This window comes from Podarcis raffonei, chromosome 2, assembly GCF_027172205.1.
Source record: "Podarcis raffonei isolate rPodRaf1 chromosome 2, rPodRaf1.pri, whole genome shotgun sequence".
Taxonomy (NCBI): Eukaryota; Metazoa; Chordata; class Lepidosauria; order Squamata; family Lacertidae; genus Podarcis; species Podarcis raffonei.
The window spans coordinates 27,731,765-27,746,424 of record NC_070603.1 but is presented as its reverse complement, the minus strand read 5'-3'; the positions used below and the strand labels follow the sequence as shown (position 1 = coordinate 27,746,424).

Sequence of the window (14,660 nt, the reverse complement as noted above, 5' to 3'; positions counted from 1 at the left end):
GGAGAGAAGGCTGAGGGAACACTCCACAAGGGAGGGTGTTCGAAAAAGGGTGAGGGGCTGCCAGCTGTGCAGGCAAGGGGTGACATAACTGGGCTCCTGAGCCCCACAGGGGTGCCACAGAAAGATTGCAGTTGGTCAAGGGAGCCGTGGACTCAGAAAGGTTGAAAACCTCTGCCCTAGAGCAAAACCCACAAACCCTCATTAGGTTCTTTACCATTACTCTCCACATACATAAAAGCACTATCAAAGCAAGGAGATTGTCCATGCATCCAGACACATAGACCTTTCCTCTGTTTTAAGCAAAAAAATATGACCAATAGTGGAAATTACTTTCATTCTCTCAGAAATCCCTGCTTTGTCTCCCTGTTCATCTCAGGGGTGCATGCCAGCTTTTTTCAGCGTTCACGTGACATTTGCATCAAAATGCCAGCTCTTTTGCCCAACCCCAATTTAATCCTTTCCAGCGAAAATTTGATAAGTTTTTTTAAAAGCCCGTTGCCAGTTACTTGCTTGCAATACCTCAACAATCAATTTACAGTTTTAAAGCTGCCGCCCCCCCCCCGCCATATTAGAAGCACCCAGAGAAGCTTTCCCGCTCCCCTGACGGGAGGCATGCCATTCCCCTCTAAGGTGGCCAGCATTTCATCACACTTTGCCAGCTAAGTGTCCCCTCGGGAGCCACTTGCGTAACGGCCCGTGTTCCCACCCTGCCTCAGAGACACCGCAGAGTAATGCTTGCATGCCAATTGCCTTCCATTCTGGCTCCATCAACCATATCACAGCAATTACAGCTGATTAATATTCATAAGAGAGTTCAAAGAGGTCCTTCCTTGAAAAGTAGATCCAGCAGTGGCATCTCGTGAGCGAAAAATCCCCAGCCGGTGAATGCTGTTGGCTTGGCAGACGGAGCTGTGGATTCCTGCTGCCTTCGAACAAACTGAATGCTCATCAAACATTTACCTTTGCTCCCATTTCTAGGCACAGGTCCGGGCTTTCCAAGTCTGCGTCCAGGAAAGCGTGGCTTAACTGTGCCTAGAAAGCGTGGGGCAAAAGGTCGGTTTGGATGAGCGCTCCTTAGTTTGTACTCCCTGTTTTTTGATGGCGGTAAGCAACAGTTCCTTTCTACATGTTCCATTGAGCTGAATTGTGGCCTGGAGCCAGGACTGTGTTATTCAGTTTGTTAATGGGCTCACTCTGCTTCATCATTAGCACTTGACTTCAGGTCCCGAGTTCCTGTTGCATCCATCCCTCCCCCCCCCCCCCAAGAATAAACCGAATGAATCTTTACAGAGCGGCAAATGTGAACATGCACAGCTGCGTTAGAAAGAAAGAGCAGAGGTTCATAGACACACATACATGCATTCTTTTTTTAACCTTAACTCAGACATCAATCGCCCTATTATCTCCAGTACCCTTGCTGTGATGATCTGGGGGTGGGGTTTCTCTGTGTCTTTCCCTTCTCTCCTTGACGGCATTGCTCTCAGCTGTTGTCTTCTTCCAAGAGTCATCATGGATGCTGAAGAGGCGTAACAACTTTCCCAACACCTACAGGGATGTGGGAATTGTTGCAGTCAGCTTGCTACATGGCATGCCAGGGTAGGCGTCTGAGTAGGTTGCCTATAGATAAAAATACGGTTTGGCAACACGCACAGCATTATGAATATTGATAGGCCAGGATGCTTTCTACTCAGAGAGAGGGAGAGATGCACCCTGGAAGAGGCACAAAGCACATCCTGAAAAAAACCCCGCCACAACCTCCTCTCCTCAACGTTCTCCCCCATTGGAAAGGCACGAGGCAGACACATTAGCCTGGCTGTTTGTCAGAGAGAACCCTGCCACGTTCCCCTCTTAATGGGAGAAAGTGTGAGGGAATGCGGCAGAATGTGTCCTTGTTAAACTAACATTAAGGATGTTTAACAGATGTCTCAGGCGCATCACATTAAAATCCGGAGATAGACTTGATAAACTAATGGCTTTGTTTATCATGGAGAAAATGAATTTGGGAGAGAAGGGGGGCGGAGAGGGAGAGAGACGTAAGGAAGGGCGTTCGCTCTTTCTTAAGGGTTGTAATACTCTGTTCAGGAAAGAGGGCGAAAAATTGCCATGTCTCCTCATACAGACAGACACATTCATAGTGCGATACAGCATTTCCCCTCTGGCAAAGGGTAATTTTTCACGAGCTGAAGCTTTCCTAGCAGCCAACTCTCTGCTTGTTTGCTCCCAGGCACAGCTCACTCAAAAGGGTACAAAGTTGGGGGCTGTGGAGCCCGGCGCACAGAATTAGCATATAGAAAGTGTGCGAAGTCCGACAAATGTTGCATTCGTGTGTTCATGCGGCAGTGCATGTGGGGCCCACAATCCAATGAATGGGGCATCTAGCCCCAGAGTCCCCATAAGGACTTTGCACTTATGCTCCTTAAGCAGCATTCTTCACTCTTCATCTCCTACTGTGTGTTCCTGAGTCTGCCTGTTAACTCTTGCTTCATTCATTTCTCCAGTGTGGTGTAGTGGTTAAGAGCGGTGGACTCGTAATCTGGTGAACTGGGTTCGCTTCCCCGCTCCTCCACATGCAGCTGCTGGGTGACCTTGGGCCAGTCACACTTCTCTGAAGTCTCTCAGCCTCACTCACCTCACAGAGTGTTTGGTGTGGGCGAGGAAAGGAAAGGAGATTGTTAGCCGCTTTGAGATGCCTTAAAAAGGTAAAGGGACCCCTGACCATTAGGTCCAGTCATGACCGACTCTGGGGTTGCGGCGCTCATCTTGCTTTATTGGCCGAGGGAGCCGGCGTACAGCTTCCAAGTCATGTGGTCAGCATGACAAAGCCACTTCATGCGAACCAGAGCAGTGCACGGAAACGCCGTTTACCTTCCCGCCAGAGCGGTACCTATTTATCTACTTGCACTTTGATGTGCTTTCGAACTGCTAGGTTGGCAGGAGCAGGGACCAAGCAACGGGAGCTCACCCCGTAGCGGGGATTCAAACCACCGACCTTCTGATCGGCAAGTCCTAGGCTCTGTGGTTTAACCCACAGTGCCACTCGTGTCCCTTTTGAGACTCCTTAGGGTAGTGATAAAGCAGGATATCAAATCCAAACTACTACTACTACTACTACTACTACTCTTCTTCTTCTTCTTCTTCTTCTTCTTCTTCTTCTTCTTCTTCTTCTTCTTCTTTGCTGTTTCTGGCCTTGTTTTCTACTCCCAAGTTCCCTCCTTTGTGCTTATCCGTGTGCCTCTCTTCCAACCCATCCTGCTTCCCTTAGGCACAAGGCTATTAAAATGTAGCCTCCCAGTGCCTGATATAAATAATGCCACTCCTGTTCTGCTTTCAGTTGTGTGCCCTCTGCTAACGGAAAGGGTAATAAGAGCTACTTAGGGGTTTATCCACACTAACGTTTCCTCTGCACTTTCCAGCACAAGTCCGTGTTTTAAAGCTCCTGTGTCTGAGCACTCTCTTTTTTGCACCCCAGAACTTTCCCTGTGTAAAGTTGCAGGCCCTCCAAGTGCCCCTATTTTCAAGGGACAGTCCTGAATTTACAGAAGCCGTCCTGGTTTCTTATTTGATCTCAGAATGTCCTGCTTTCCCCTAGGACGTCCCTATTTTCATTGGAGAAATATTGGAGTGTATGAAAGCTGTTCTTTACTGGCAAACCAGAGCAAATGTTTGTTGTTCTTCAGCTTTAAAGAGTGGGTTTTTGCAAGGAAGGCTTGGGGGGGAGCGCTTGGACACAGCCTGGAAAGCATGGGGCCAAAGGTCAATGTGGATAAGCCCTAAGTTAGGTAATATAACTCAAATACTAGCACTAAAGCAATGGTCTACCAGCCTCAGAGGTTGGCCTACCAGGCTGTTTTGGGTGAACCACACCCACCTTTCCCCAGCCTGGTATCATAAATGACATCAAGCATGGGAAAGTTGGCACCACGACTTGGGAGCCCAAGGGCACCTCTATTCTTTCCTTCGCATTTCCGGTTTAAATTCATGCGCTCTTGATTCTTTCATTTGAAGCTGGGTCACCAAATGTCATGGTGATGCCGGGTGATTGACAGGGGGTGGCTCTGCCATCGAGATGCTGTTCCCCACCCCTATACCAAGAGATGTTATAAGGCTCTTCTACACCCCCATCACATGTTTAGACAGACTCCTGGAGCTCAGCTCAATCCATCACATTAGCTAATGTCTAACATCAATGCATAGATAACAGTGAACCGTGGTCAAACTAGACAAGGGAAATCTGTGCCTAGATGGAGATGACATCTGTCATTTTCTGGGCTGTGTGATCCTGTAACCTTTTCTCAGTCCCCTAACTCTGATTAAGGCTGATGTCTGCAAAGGCCTGTTGAGTTGACTACACAAAGCACCTTAACAGGGAAGCCAGCCAAGTTGTTCTCACCTTCCGGAATCAACTCCACCTCCGATTTGGAATGCAGCCGAGGAGCCCAAATTTGATTGGAAAAACAGCCCAAAGGCTAGAGGAACCAACCACTGCTCTCACATTCAATTTGCAGCACCGCCTCCCCAAAGCTGTGTTTCAGTTTATATATATATATATATATTCCATAGGGGCTGATCATGCATCTCCCGAGTATCTCATCTAATTTGACCCCTCGAGACGCATTTACCCTTTATTATATGACGTTTTATTACACGCGCTGTGCACCCGTATAACACACTTCTGCCAAAACCTCCTTCCATTAGTAAGCACAGCAGAAAACACACACACACGTTCTTTAAAGAATAAAAGTACACATGGCGTCCTAGATTCAACACCGAACTGCTAGGTTTCTCTCCCGTATACAGACATTGTGGTGCAATTGAATATGTAACCTCCATTATGCGGGAAGTGAACTGGTTGCCTTTCCATTTGTGAAGGCGGTTTGAGAAGATAAAGCTCCTTTATCACAAATTTGATGGTAAAATATAGTTCCCCTCCCCCAGCCATTTTATGTCTCCAGCAGATTAGATCATTCTGTAAAAAGGAAAACTATTAATCTAGGAACATCCAACTTGTTCTCCCTCCTGAGCAATTCGTCACTGGGGTAATTTAAAGGCCGGCACCGGGAGATGGGGAAGAATTTTATTTTATTTTTTGCCTTTTGTTTGAGGTGAAAGTAGCTTCAGCATGTTTGGTTCAGGATTGCAGCTGGCTTGTCCTCTGGGGTCACCTGCATGTATTACATGTGTGTGTGCAGAATTGCACACACTCCCGAATTTTCTAGACATACCTGGAATACTGCAGCCGAAAGCTGTCCAGATTTTCACTTTTTTAAATGTAGCAACCCTAGTTCATGTACATTAATGCATATATAGATCTATGTGAAAAACACCATATACACAACTACCGAAACCTAACATACACCCCCCCATTGCCACCAGTCAAGGAGCACACATGCAGGTACTGGTTGTAGTTCCATTTTTAAAGGCAAGCAGGTCAAGCCTTGGCCAGAACCTGGATAGAAAACTACCTGGAAATCCCATGTTGACTGCTTTGAGCTCCTTGAAGTAAAGGCAGTATGCTTGTTTAGCTGCCAAAAGGAAAGATACATGCACACAAGGAATCCAGGAAATGAGAGGCTGGTAGGTTTGCATTTATGTGCTTTTACATGCATTCTGTGTTTAAATATACACTTGACAATTAGATTATGTGTGCTCAGTCTGCATACCTGCCTGTGCCCAGTCACAGGCACACACCAAATGAAATCATGACCACACTGATGGTCTTTTCCCAAAAAGGCAGCACTAAAAATGAGTGGAAGCATGCACTTTCAGGTATTTATGCAGGTAGGTGTAGAGTGTGTTTATTATTTGGCTGTATATAGCACTCTGTCCTGGGAGCTCAGGCCAAGCAACAGTCCTGCGTGATAGAAACAGACTTGCTGCTGTGCAAGTGGTGTGGCTTAGTTTCAGAAGTGCCCCCTTGTCCATTTTTTCAGGCAAGAACCCAACACACTCCCCTAAACATTGCTCTAATACATCTATGGTAACTGCAGACATGACATGGCTCCTGAACCTTTAAGCAGAAGTGGGCCTTTCAGCAACAAGCTACACCTGCTGAAATTTGCGTTTCTACACAACTATCAAAGGTGCAAGAAAACCCACCCGTGTCCTCTTTTGCAGCTGGCTACCCTAAGTCTAAGGGACATGGGTGGCGCTGTGGGTTAAACCACAGAGCCTAGGGCTTGCCGATCAGAAGGTTGGTGGTTCGAATCCCCACGACGGGGTGAGCTCCTGTTGCTTGGTCCCTGCTCCTGCCAACCTAGCAGTTCGAAAGCACGTCAGAGTGCAAGTAGATAAATAGGTACCACTCCGGTGGGAAGGCAAACGGCATTTCTGTGCGCTGATCTGGTTCGCCAGAAGCAGCTTAGTCATGCTGGCCACATGACCCGGAAGCTGTATGCCGGCTCCCTCGGCCAATAAAGCGAGATGAGCGCTGCAACCCCAGAGTCGTCCGCGACTGGACCTAATGGTCAGGGGTCCCTTTACCTTTACCTTTACCTTACCCTAAGTATGTAAAAAGAGAGAGGGGTAAAAAACATTCAGGTTTTTACAGCTCTGACCCAGACAATATGCTTCCTCTGCACTGTCAACCCAAAAAAGTTTTTGGCTGCCTATACTTGATTTGTCCCAGATGCCAGAGTTAAGGAATCATTTCCTGGGGGGGAAATGGTGAAAGACTGTAGACACACAGCCCATAGTGTGTGTGTTTGAAGTGTGGAATGCCAAAAGCCTCCTTGGGGAACACAGTGTTCCATATCAGTCCCCACAAAGCAAGAGAGCTCATAATCCATGCTGGATTATTTGTGGCAAAGCTTGGGTGGAGTCAGCGAGCTAGCTAGCAAAGCTTGTGCACCTCTCCTATCAACCTCTTTTAAAGTGAGACACTCTTCTCTAAAGCCATTTCCTCCCTTTTCCTTCAGAGCCATCACGCTGGAGAACACCCTGGTCATCCTATCGACAGTGGCACCTGATGCTGGAAGGTACTATGTGCAGGCCGTGAATGACAAGAACGGAGACAATAAAACCAGCCAGCCCATCACCCTCACTGTGGAGAGTAAGTGACCCTTGGGGCCGAGGTGGGAGAGACCTCTGAGTGGGAGTTCACAGCTTTTCTAGCAAGGCATTTATACCTTTAGCGTGGTAGGCAGAAATCCTGCGGGAACCAGGAGAAGGATGAAGCACCTGGTTCTGCTTGCCATTTCTTGCTCGCAACAGCAACGGGGTGGAGCGCTAGGAAACTAAGCTGCTTGTCAGGAACTTTTGGAAGTAACCATTGGATGGGATGTCCACATAGTTAGCACTGTGTGTGCATATGCATGCTTTTTATGTACACATGTGTACTCGCGTGCATGCTTCTCCGTTAAGAGTTACTGCCTGGACTTTTCATTGCTATGACTGCAATTCTAAAGACACTGACTTGGGAATAGCTCCAACTGAACTCAGTGGGATTTGCTTTCGAGTAAACCTGCATGCACTGGGGGCTGCCTGTCACATTTCTTATCCTATTTATTATTGTCTAGGGGCTGACAAACCCGGCTTACTTTACTCATCAACCCCACTACACCCACCAACCTGCTCTCCTCTTCCCCTTACTCCCTCCTTGAGCCCCCCTCCCTTACTTCCTCTTCTCAGTGAGAACCTTGTCATTTCCAAAAACCAAGGGACAGCTAGGTGGGCAAGACCTGTGCTCATTCTAAAGTAAATTGGCTAACCTGTGGCACATTGGATGTTGTTGAACTACAACTCCCATCATCCCCAACCATGCTGTTTGGGGAGTTGCAGCCCAACAACAGCTAGAGAGCCACAGGTCCCCTGCCCCCGTTCTAGATGGTTTGAACCACTGCCTGCTTGTATGACTTGGGCAAATCACTTGCAGCGTGTTGACACACACACTCCATCGAGTGAGGCTTAGCCCCAAGTAACCGTGCATAGAATTGCCGGTGGGTCTTTCACTGCCTCGCTGGCCCAGTCTTGAGGGCAACAGCCTCATGCAGTCTGGTTGGTAAGGACTATGCAAATAAATAAGGCACAGGCCATAAGGTTCCGAAATACTGATATAATAAATAATGTTAGCCCAAAGAGCCACAACCGAGTGCGAGAGGGGCTGAGGATGTAGTTTATGTCTTGCCTGGTTTTTTTTTTTCCCCTGCAGACCAACAGGTCCCTAAAGCGCAGCCTGTCGCCCGCATCTCTTTGCATCTGGCTTCTCCGTCGCTTCTGCTGGCTTGGGCCCAAATTTAATTTGCAGTAAATCTCTGGCGAAGCTCCGGCTGGTGCTGACTAAACATTTCTGCCGGCTCCAAATTTATTTAGACACTTTGGGCCTCAGCTACAAGAGCTAGGAGGCTCTAATTACATCATGGGCTTAGGCCCCCCATCCCTGCTCCCTGCACCACCCAGACAATATCCCTGCTTTACCAAGATGCCTGTAGCACAGAGAACAGGAAGTTATATGGCTGTCACATCAGTGATACGCTGTTCTTCACTCCAAGGCAGCCTTAGCCAACCTGGTGCCCTCCAGATGTTATGACTCTCGCCTTTGAACCACAAGCCCCTGTTGTTGTTACCTATGTAACGGCCTCGGTCCAGTATACCTGAAGGAGCGTCTCCACCCCCATCATTCTGCCTGGACACTGAGGTCCAGCGCCGAGGGCCTTCTGGCAGTTCCGTCGCTGCGAGAAGCAAAGCTACAGGGAACCAGGCAGAGGGCCTTCTTGGTAGTGGCACCCGCCCTGTGGAACGTCCTCCCACCAGCTGCCAAAGAGAAAAATAACTACCAAACTTTTAGAAGACATCTAAAGGCAGCCCTGTTTAGGGAAGCTTTTAATGTTTAATAGGTTATTGTATTTTAGTGTTCTGTTGGAAGCCACCCAGAGTGGCTGGGGAAACCCAGCCAGATGGGCGGGGTATCAATAATAAATTTTTATTATTATTATTATTATTACTACTACTACTACTACTACTACTACTACTACTATGTATTCCGCCTTTCCTCCAAGTAGCTCAAGGTCCTGTGCAGGGTTGTTCCCTCTCCATTTTATCCTCAAAACAACCCTGTGAGATATGTTGTGCTGAGAGGTGGACTGTGACTGCCTCAAGGTCACCCAGTGAGCTTCATGGCTGAGTGAGAATCTAATCATAGAATTAAGGAACAAAGCTGATACCGGGGATACCGTAGAATCATAGAGTTGGAAGGGACCCTGAGGATCATCTAGTCCAGCCTTTCTCAACCTGTGGGTCCCCAAATGTTGTTGAACTACAACTCCCATCACCCCTAGCTAGCAAGGCCAGAGCTCAGGGATGATGGGAGTTGTAGTCTAACAACATCTGGGGACCCACAGGTTGAGAACCGCTGATCTAGTCCAACCCCCTGCAATGCAGGAATATGCAGCTGTCCCGTGCGGGGATTAAACCTGCAACCTTAGCGTAATCAGCACCACATTCTAACCAACGGAGCTATCCAGGCGCTAAGAATGAACCTCCCCTCCCCGCTTTAGCATTATCAAAGTCTATCAAGTGCAACACATTCTCCTTCCCCCGTTCTTTGCTGCCCCCATATCTGTCACTCCCCGTGAATCCTGATGGGAAGCTGCATCTTGCAATAAACTCAACTTCACCCGACTTGCATCCTTTTCCCACACCTGTAATAGGATCGCCTCTCCTGCCCCCAAAGTTTTGTTGGTTCACCCGCAGAGAGGTAGACCTGAAGTGCAAAATCCAAATGCCATCCTTCCTGGCAGTAAAAGATAATACAGTCATACCTCATGTTGCATCCGCTTCAGGTTACATGTTTTCGTGTTGCATCCCACAGACGCAGCACTTCGGCTTGCGTCAGTTCCATGTTACGGACGGGCCTCTGGAACGGATGCCGTCCGTAACACGAGGTTCCACTTTAATAAACTAAATAATGGTTATCCCCAAAATCTGTGGCCTGAGGCATGCATTCTCACCCTCCCGAACGGCAGGCCCAGCCCTGATTCCAACACAATCTTAATCCCACAATCTTCCTCTCTGCCCCTGGTTTGAGGTTGATAAAAGACTTGTCCATCTGGGCCCTGTAGCTGTTAACCTTTCTCTTTCATTAAGCATTGACAACTTTGCTTTCCCCCATAACTCCCAGCACTTTGGGAATGGCCTTGATTTCTGCCTCCCGGCAAAGCTGTGAAATCCACGTGAATCGGCCTTACGATTCCTCCATCCCTCCAGATGATGTTTACTTCGCAGCTGTTTTATGTCTCCCGGACTTGGCTTTATGTCCCCCCCCCTCCCCTTCCTTTGCCTCATTAATCTGGAGTGCTGTACCTCAGTGTGTAATAAACACCATAGCACCCGCCTTTATGGATTCCGCTATATCAGCAACCTTGCGATCCCAACCAACACGTCAGGGGAAGGGGGGTTTATCACAGCCATTATTTTGCTTTATGCGCTTATCCTGTTGCTTGCTGCTGCTGCTCCCGCTTTTCCTTTCCTCTCTGATGAGAAGGATCAGACTTAAAGCCCACCTGGTCCAGAATCCTTTCCCCCTCCAGTGGCCAACCTAGAGCCTTTGAAAAGCCCATATATGATCTTCAGCCCATGTCCCTCACCAACTGGTATTTGGAGGCCTACTGACTTCGACACTGGAGGGAATATAAAGCCACCGTTATTAGTAGCCTTTGATATGGCCTTATCTTCCAACAAATGCTGCCTGCTGCTACCCAGCTAGGGGCCAGGAGAGCACGTGGCAGAGCTCGGCGAAATCTAATGATTGAAGTGGATCTTGAACCTTAATAATAGTGATCTCGGTTCTCCAAACGCCAGTCCTTAGGCAATCAAAATGGCACCATCCAAACGTAAGCAGGAGGTATCAGAAGGTGCAGGGAGATTCCCAAGGCAAACTGAAATCTCTATCTATATATCTAGGCAGGACTCTATGGTGGGGGAAATTCCCCAAACTGTCCAGTGGGGACTGAGGGTCCCTCTAGACTGAAGGGGTTTATTGCAAGTACAGTGGTACCTCGGGTTACAGACGCTTCAGGTTACAGATGCTTCAGGTTACAGACTCCGCTAACCCAGAAATAGTACCTCAGGTTAAGAACTTTGCTTCAGGATGAGAACAGAAATCGTGCTCAGGCAGTGCAGCGGCAGCGGGAGGCCCCATTAGCTAAAGTGGTACCTCAGGTTAAGAACAGTTTCAGGTTAGGAACGGACCTCCAGAATGAATTAAGTTCTTAACCACTGTATATTATTCTGCAACATGCCATAATAACAGGGCAGCACGCAACCCCCAAACATTTGACATTAGTGGTAGGAAGGGCCCCTCTGGACATCTTTTCTGTTGTGCATTCACAATTATTTGTGCTCACGACAGTATCAGGGCAGTTAGTCACTGTAATGCTTTCACTATATTTTGCACCTGAAGAAGTTGGGGGGGGAGGCAGGGGAAGGGAGCAGTGGTGTAGCGTGGGTTGCTGGAGGCCCAGGGGCAAGCCCACCTCCCCACAGGCTTCTTGTCCGCTGCCTTCATCAACCTGCCCATTAGACCAACCTGCCTGCTACTATGCCTCAGCTGCCAGGGCTCTGTAAATGTTGTGGGAGCACCTGATTGCACCCCCTCAAAAATGTGCTCCCATAGCCGTGGCCCCCCCCCTTCTCCGCCAAGCTACGACTCTGGAAGGGAGGATCTCCCAGGGTGGGAGACCAGGAGAATAAAGGGGAGCTCCCAGGTAAGAACTGGGAGGGTTCACCTCTTTCTGTGTGGGACAAGAGTTAAGATCGACCTGTGAGAGAGGACTTTGTATTCTTCTTTTTTCTTTCTTTTTAGATTTTTGTTTAGATTAGTTTTTTTTATTGTAATGTATTATGAAAAAATCTAAATAAAACCTTATTTTAAAGAAGAAGTTGTTTCAGGGTGGACATATGCTTCTAATCAGTGTGTGTCCCATAGCTTTCTGCTGAACTCCTGGAACTCTTCATGCCACAAATTTTCTGGAGGTTTTGTCTTGGTTTTCATTTCGCTTTGTTACAGGATTTCTGCAGGAAGCTACGGGACAAGGGAATTCATTAGATGTACTTATAGAGTTAAAAGAAATTGTTTGATCAGGGAGTGAAAGGCGTTTTTAATTTTCTAGTATCTGGGAAAAGGACTGATAAATAATTTGGCGGTTTTTTAAGCATCCGCTTACGATTTATTTATATGTGCATCATATGAATAATTATTTCTATATTTGCTTCAACAACATATGAAACTGTACCAGTTAGTCCTAAATGGTAATTTTGTATGCTATCTTTTTCAATTTTTATTATGATATATTTATAACGTGTAGGGTATTAATTTGCATGTTTGTTTGTTTTAAAAAAAGATGTTCAGGGATTTGTAAGACTTAATAACACCATGGCACTGATTCTAGAAGGCTGTGGGAGGAGAGATTTGATTCTGTGTGCTGGGACTGCTCAGGATAAATATTGAGACTTGGCAAAATATGCTTATTGAGCAGTCTACTGCTTGCTCCAGGTGCCATCCCATTGTTAAGGGCAGCCTGTGGCTCCTCGGTAGTCATTTGCTTGCAATCTTAAAGGGCCAGTGCGCTGTCTTTGTGCATTAGAACCTGTGAGTGTTTCTGTCTGGTGCATGAACCCGTGTTTGCTGTCAACACCACCTCCTCCCTCCTCAGATGTAGGCGGCCCAGCTGACCCCATTGCACCAACCATCATAATTCCGCCACGCAACACCAGCGTTGTCTCTGGCACCTCGGAAGTGACCCTGGAGTGTGTGGCCAATGCCAGGTAAGTCTCCACCAGGCTGCCAGGCTCCGCAAACGGCATCTTGTGCCTGTGAAGCAGAGTTGTCCCTGTTGCTGGGACGTTGAAGGTGATGGTATGATCTGTTACGAGCCCTTCTTTCCCATGGAGCACCAGACGCACGACATGTCCCAGGCCTGACCCCCCTGGGACTCCCTGCAGAACGCAGCTGAAGTTCTGGTTCATAGGTGCAAAGCTGGGAAATGGCCTTTTTTTTTTTTTTTTTTTTTTTGGTCCACCTGATGGCCAGTGCAATCTCCCTGTGAAGCTGAAGCCCACCCACGTATGTGAGAAATACTTTTCATCAGCAGGGCTGTTCGCCAGGAGCCCCTTTACATCCGTAAAAGCAGCCCGATCTCCCTGAACGCATGTTTACACTCATACCTGCAAACCTGAACCAGAATGCTAGGCAGAGCCGGATTTAGGTTTGATGAGGCCCTAAGCTACTGAAGGTAATGGGGCCCTTTATATGTCCAGCTGTCCCTTGTCAACAACAATTGTCACTGTTTTTTGTGTTGTAAATATGCTATATGGTAATTTATGGACCTAATAGGTATCTAAAGCCGTTTGCACATAACAAAATATCCAGAATGTAGGCTATATATAGAAATGATCAAACCAGTGATATTTTAGGGAGCAGGCTAGCAGGCGGGGCCCATTACTTACATCATAGCAGCCTACACAACACAAAACACTGTTGTTGTATGTAGGTTTTATATTATTTGTTTTCTATCTTATATTTTGGAAATGTACATCCAGGTTTTTTTCCCTTTAATTTTTTGGGGGCTCCCGAAGAGAGTGGGGCCCTAAGCTATGGCTTGTTTAGCTTATACGTAAATCTGGCACTGACGCTAGGTGTGCGTTTCCTTGGACTGCAGAGACACTTGGGGTCCTGGGTTTGTTTGTTGGTTTGTTTTTAATCTGGTGACACTGGCCCCATTGGAAGGGGTCCCCCCTCACAGGCTTCTCTGCTAACCAGGCCACTCATCAAGCTGCACATCATCTGGAAGAAGGGCGGGGTGCCAGTGTCCGGCGGCATCAGCGACTATAACCGGCGCCTGACCATCCTCAACCCCTCGCTGAGCGACAGCGGCTACTACGAGTGTGAAGCTGTTCTGCGAAGTAGCAGTGTGCCCTCCGTGGTCCGGGGAGCCTATCTCTCTGTGCTGGGTAAGGATGGGTGCAGGAAAGTGGAGAGTGGATGGAAGCAGGGCTGGCAACAAGTCTGGGAACGTTTGCTCAAGTTCTGGGGGCTATTATATCCCTAGGAGCAAAGTTAGTTTCTAAACTTGAGAAGTATCAGCCAACTCCACATGTAAATAGGGATGCGGGTGGTGCTGTGGGTTAAACCACAGAGCCTAGGACTTGCCGATCAGAAGGTCGCCGGTTCGAATCCCCGCAACAGGGTGAGCTCCCATTGCTCAGTCCCTGCTCCTGCCAACCTAGCAGTTCCAAAAGCACGTCAAAGTGCAAGTAGGTAAATAGGTACTGCTCCGGCGGGAAGGGAAACGGCGTATCCGTGCGCTGCTCTGGTTCGTCAGAAGCGGCTTAGTCATGCTGGCCACATGACCCAGAAGCTGTATGCCAGCTCCCTCGGCCAGTAAAGCGAGATGCGCGCCGCAACCCCAGAGTCGGTCACGACTGGACCTAATGGTCAGGGGTCCCTTTACCTTTACACATGTAAATGTTTGGGGTTTTCTTTCTTTCTTTCTTAAGATTTATACTCAGCCCTTCATTGTAAGACCTCAGGGCGGTTCACAGAGTAAAAATTCAGGATAAAATGAGGGTGGTGAATACAGCACAAGATATTATGGGCTGTCCCGTGAGTCCGCTGGATGAAATAGCGGAAGAACGTTGCCTCAGGAGACTGAGAAAAATTCTCAGGG

At 47.9% G+C, this 14,660-nt stretch overlaps 1 protein-coding gene across 7 annotated transcripts in view; it reads left to right on the top strand.

The window, feature by feature from the left end:
• Positions 1-14,660, top strand: part of SDK2 (sidekick cell adhesion molecule 2) — a 336,114-nt gene that overhangs the window by 254,608 nt on the left and 66,846 nt on the right. For all 7 annotated transcript variants that reach the window (XM_053375445.1, XM_053375441.1, XM_053375444.1 and 4 more), the window contains 3 exons: positions 6,915-7,048; positions 12,648-12,759; positions 13,754-13,944. In XM_053375445.1, coding sequence (XP_053231420.1) covers positions 6,915-7,048; positions 12,648-12,759; positions 13,754-13,944 — 437 coding nt within the window. The remainder of the gene's footprint in view (positions 1-6,914; positions 7,049-12,647; positions 12,760-13,753; positions 13,945-14,660) is intronic.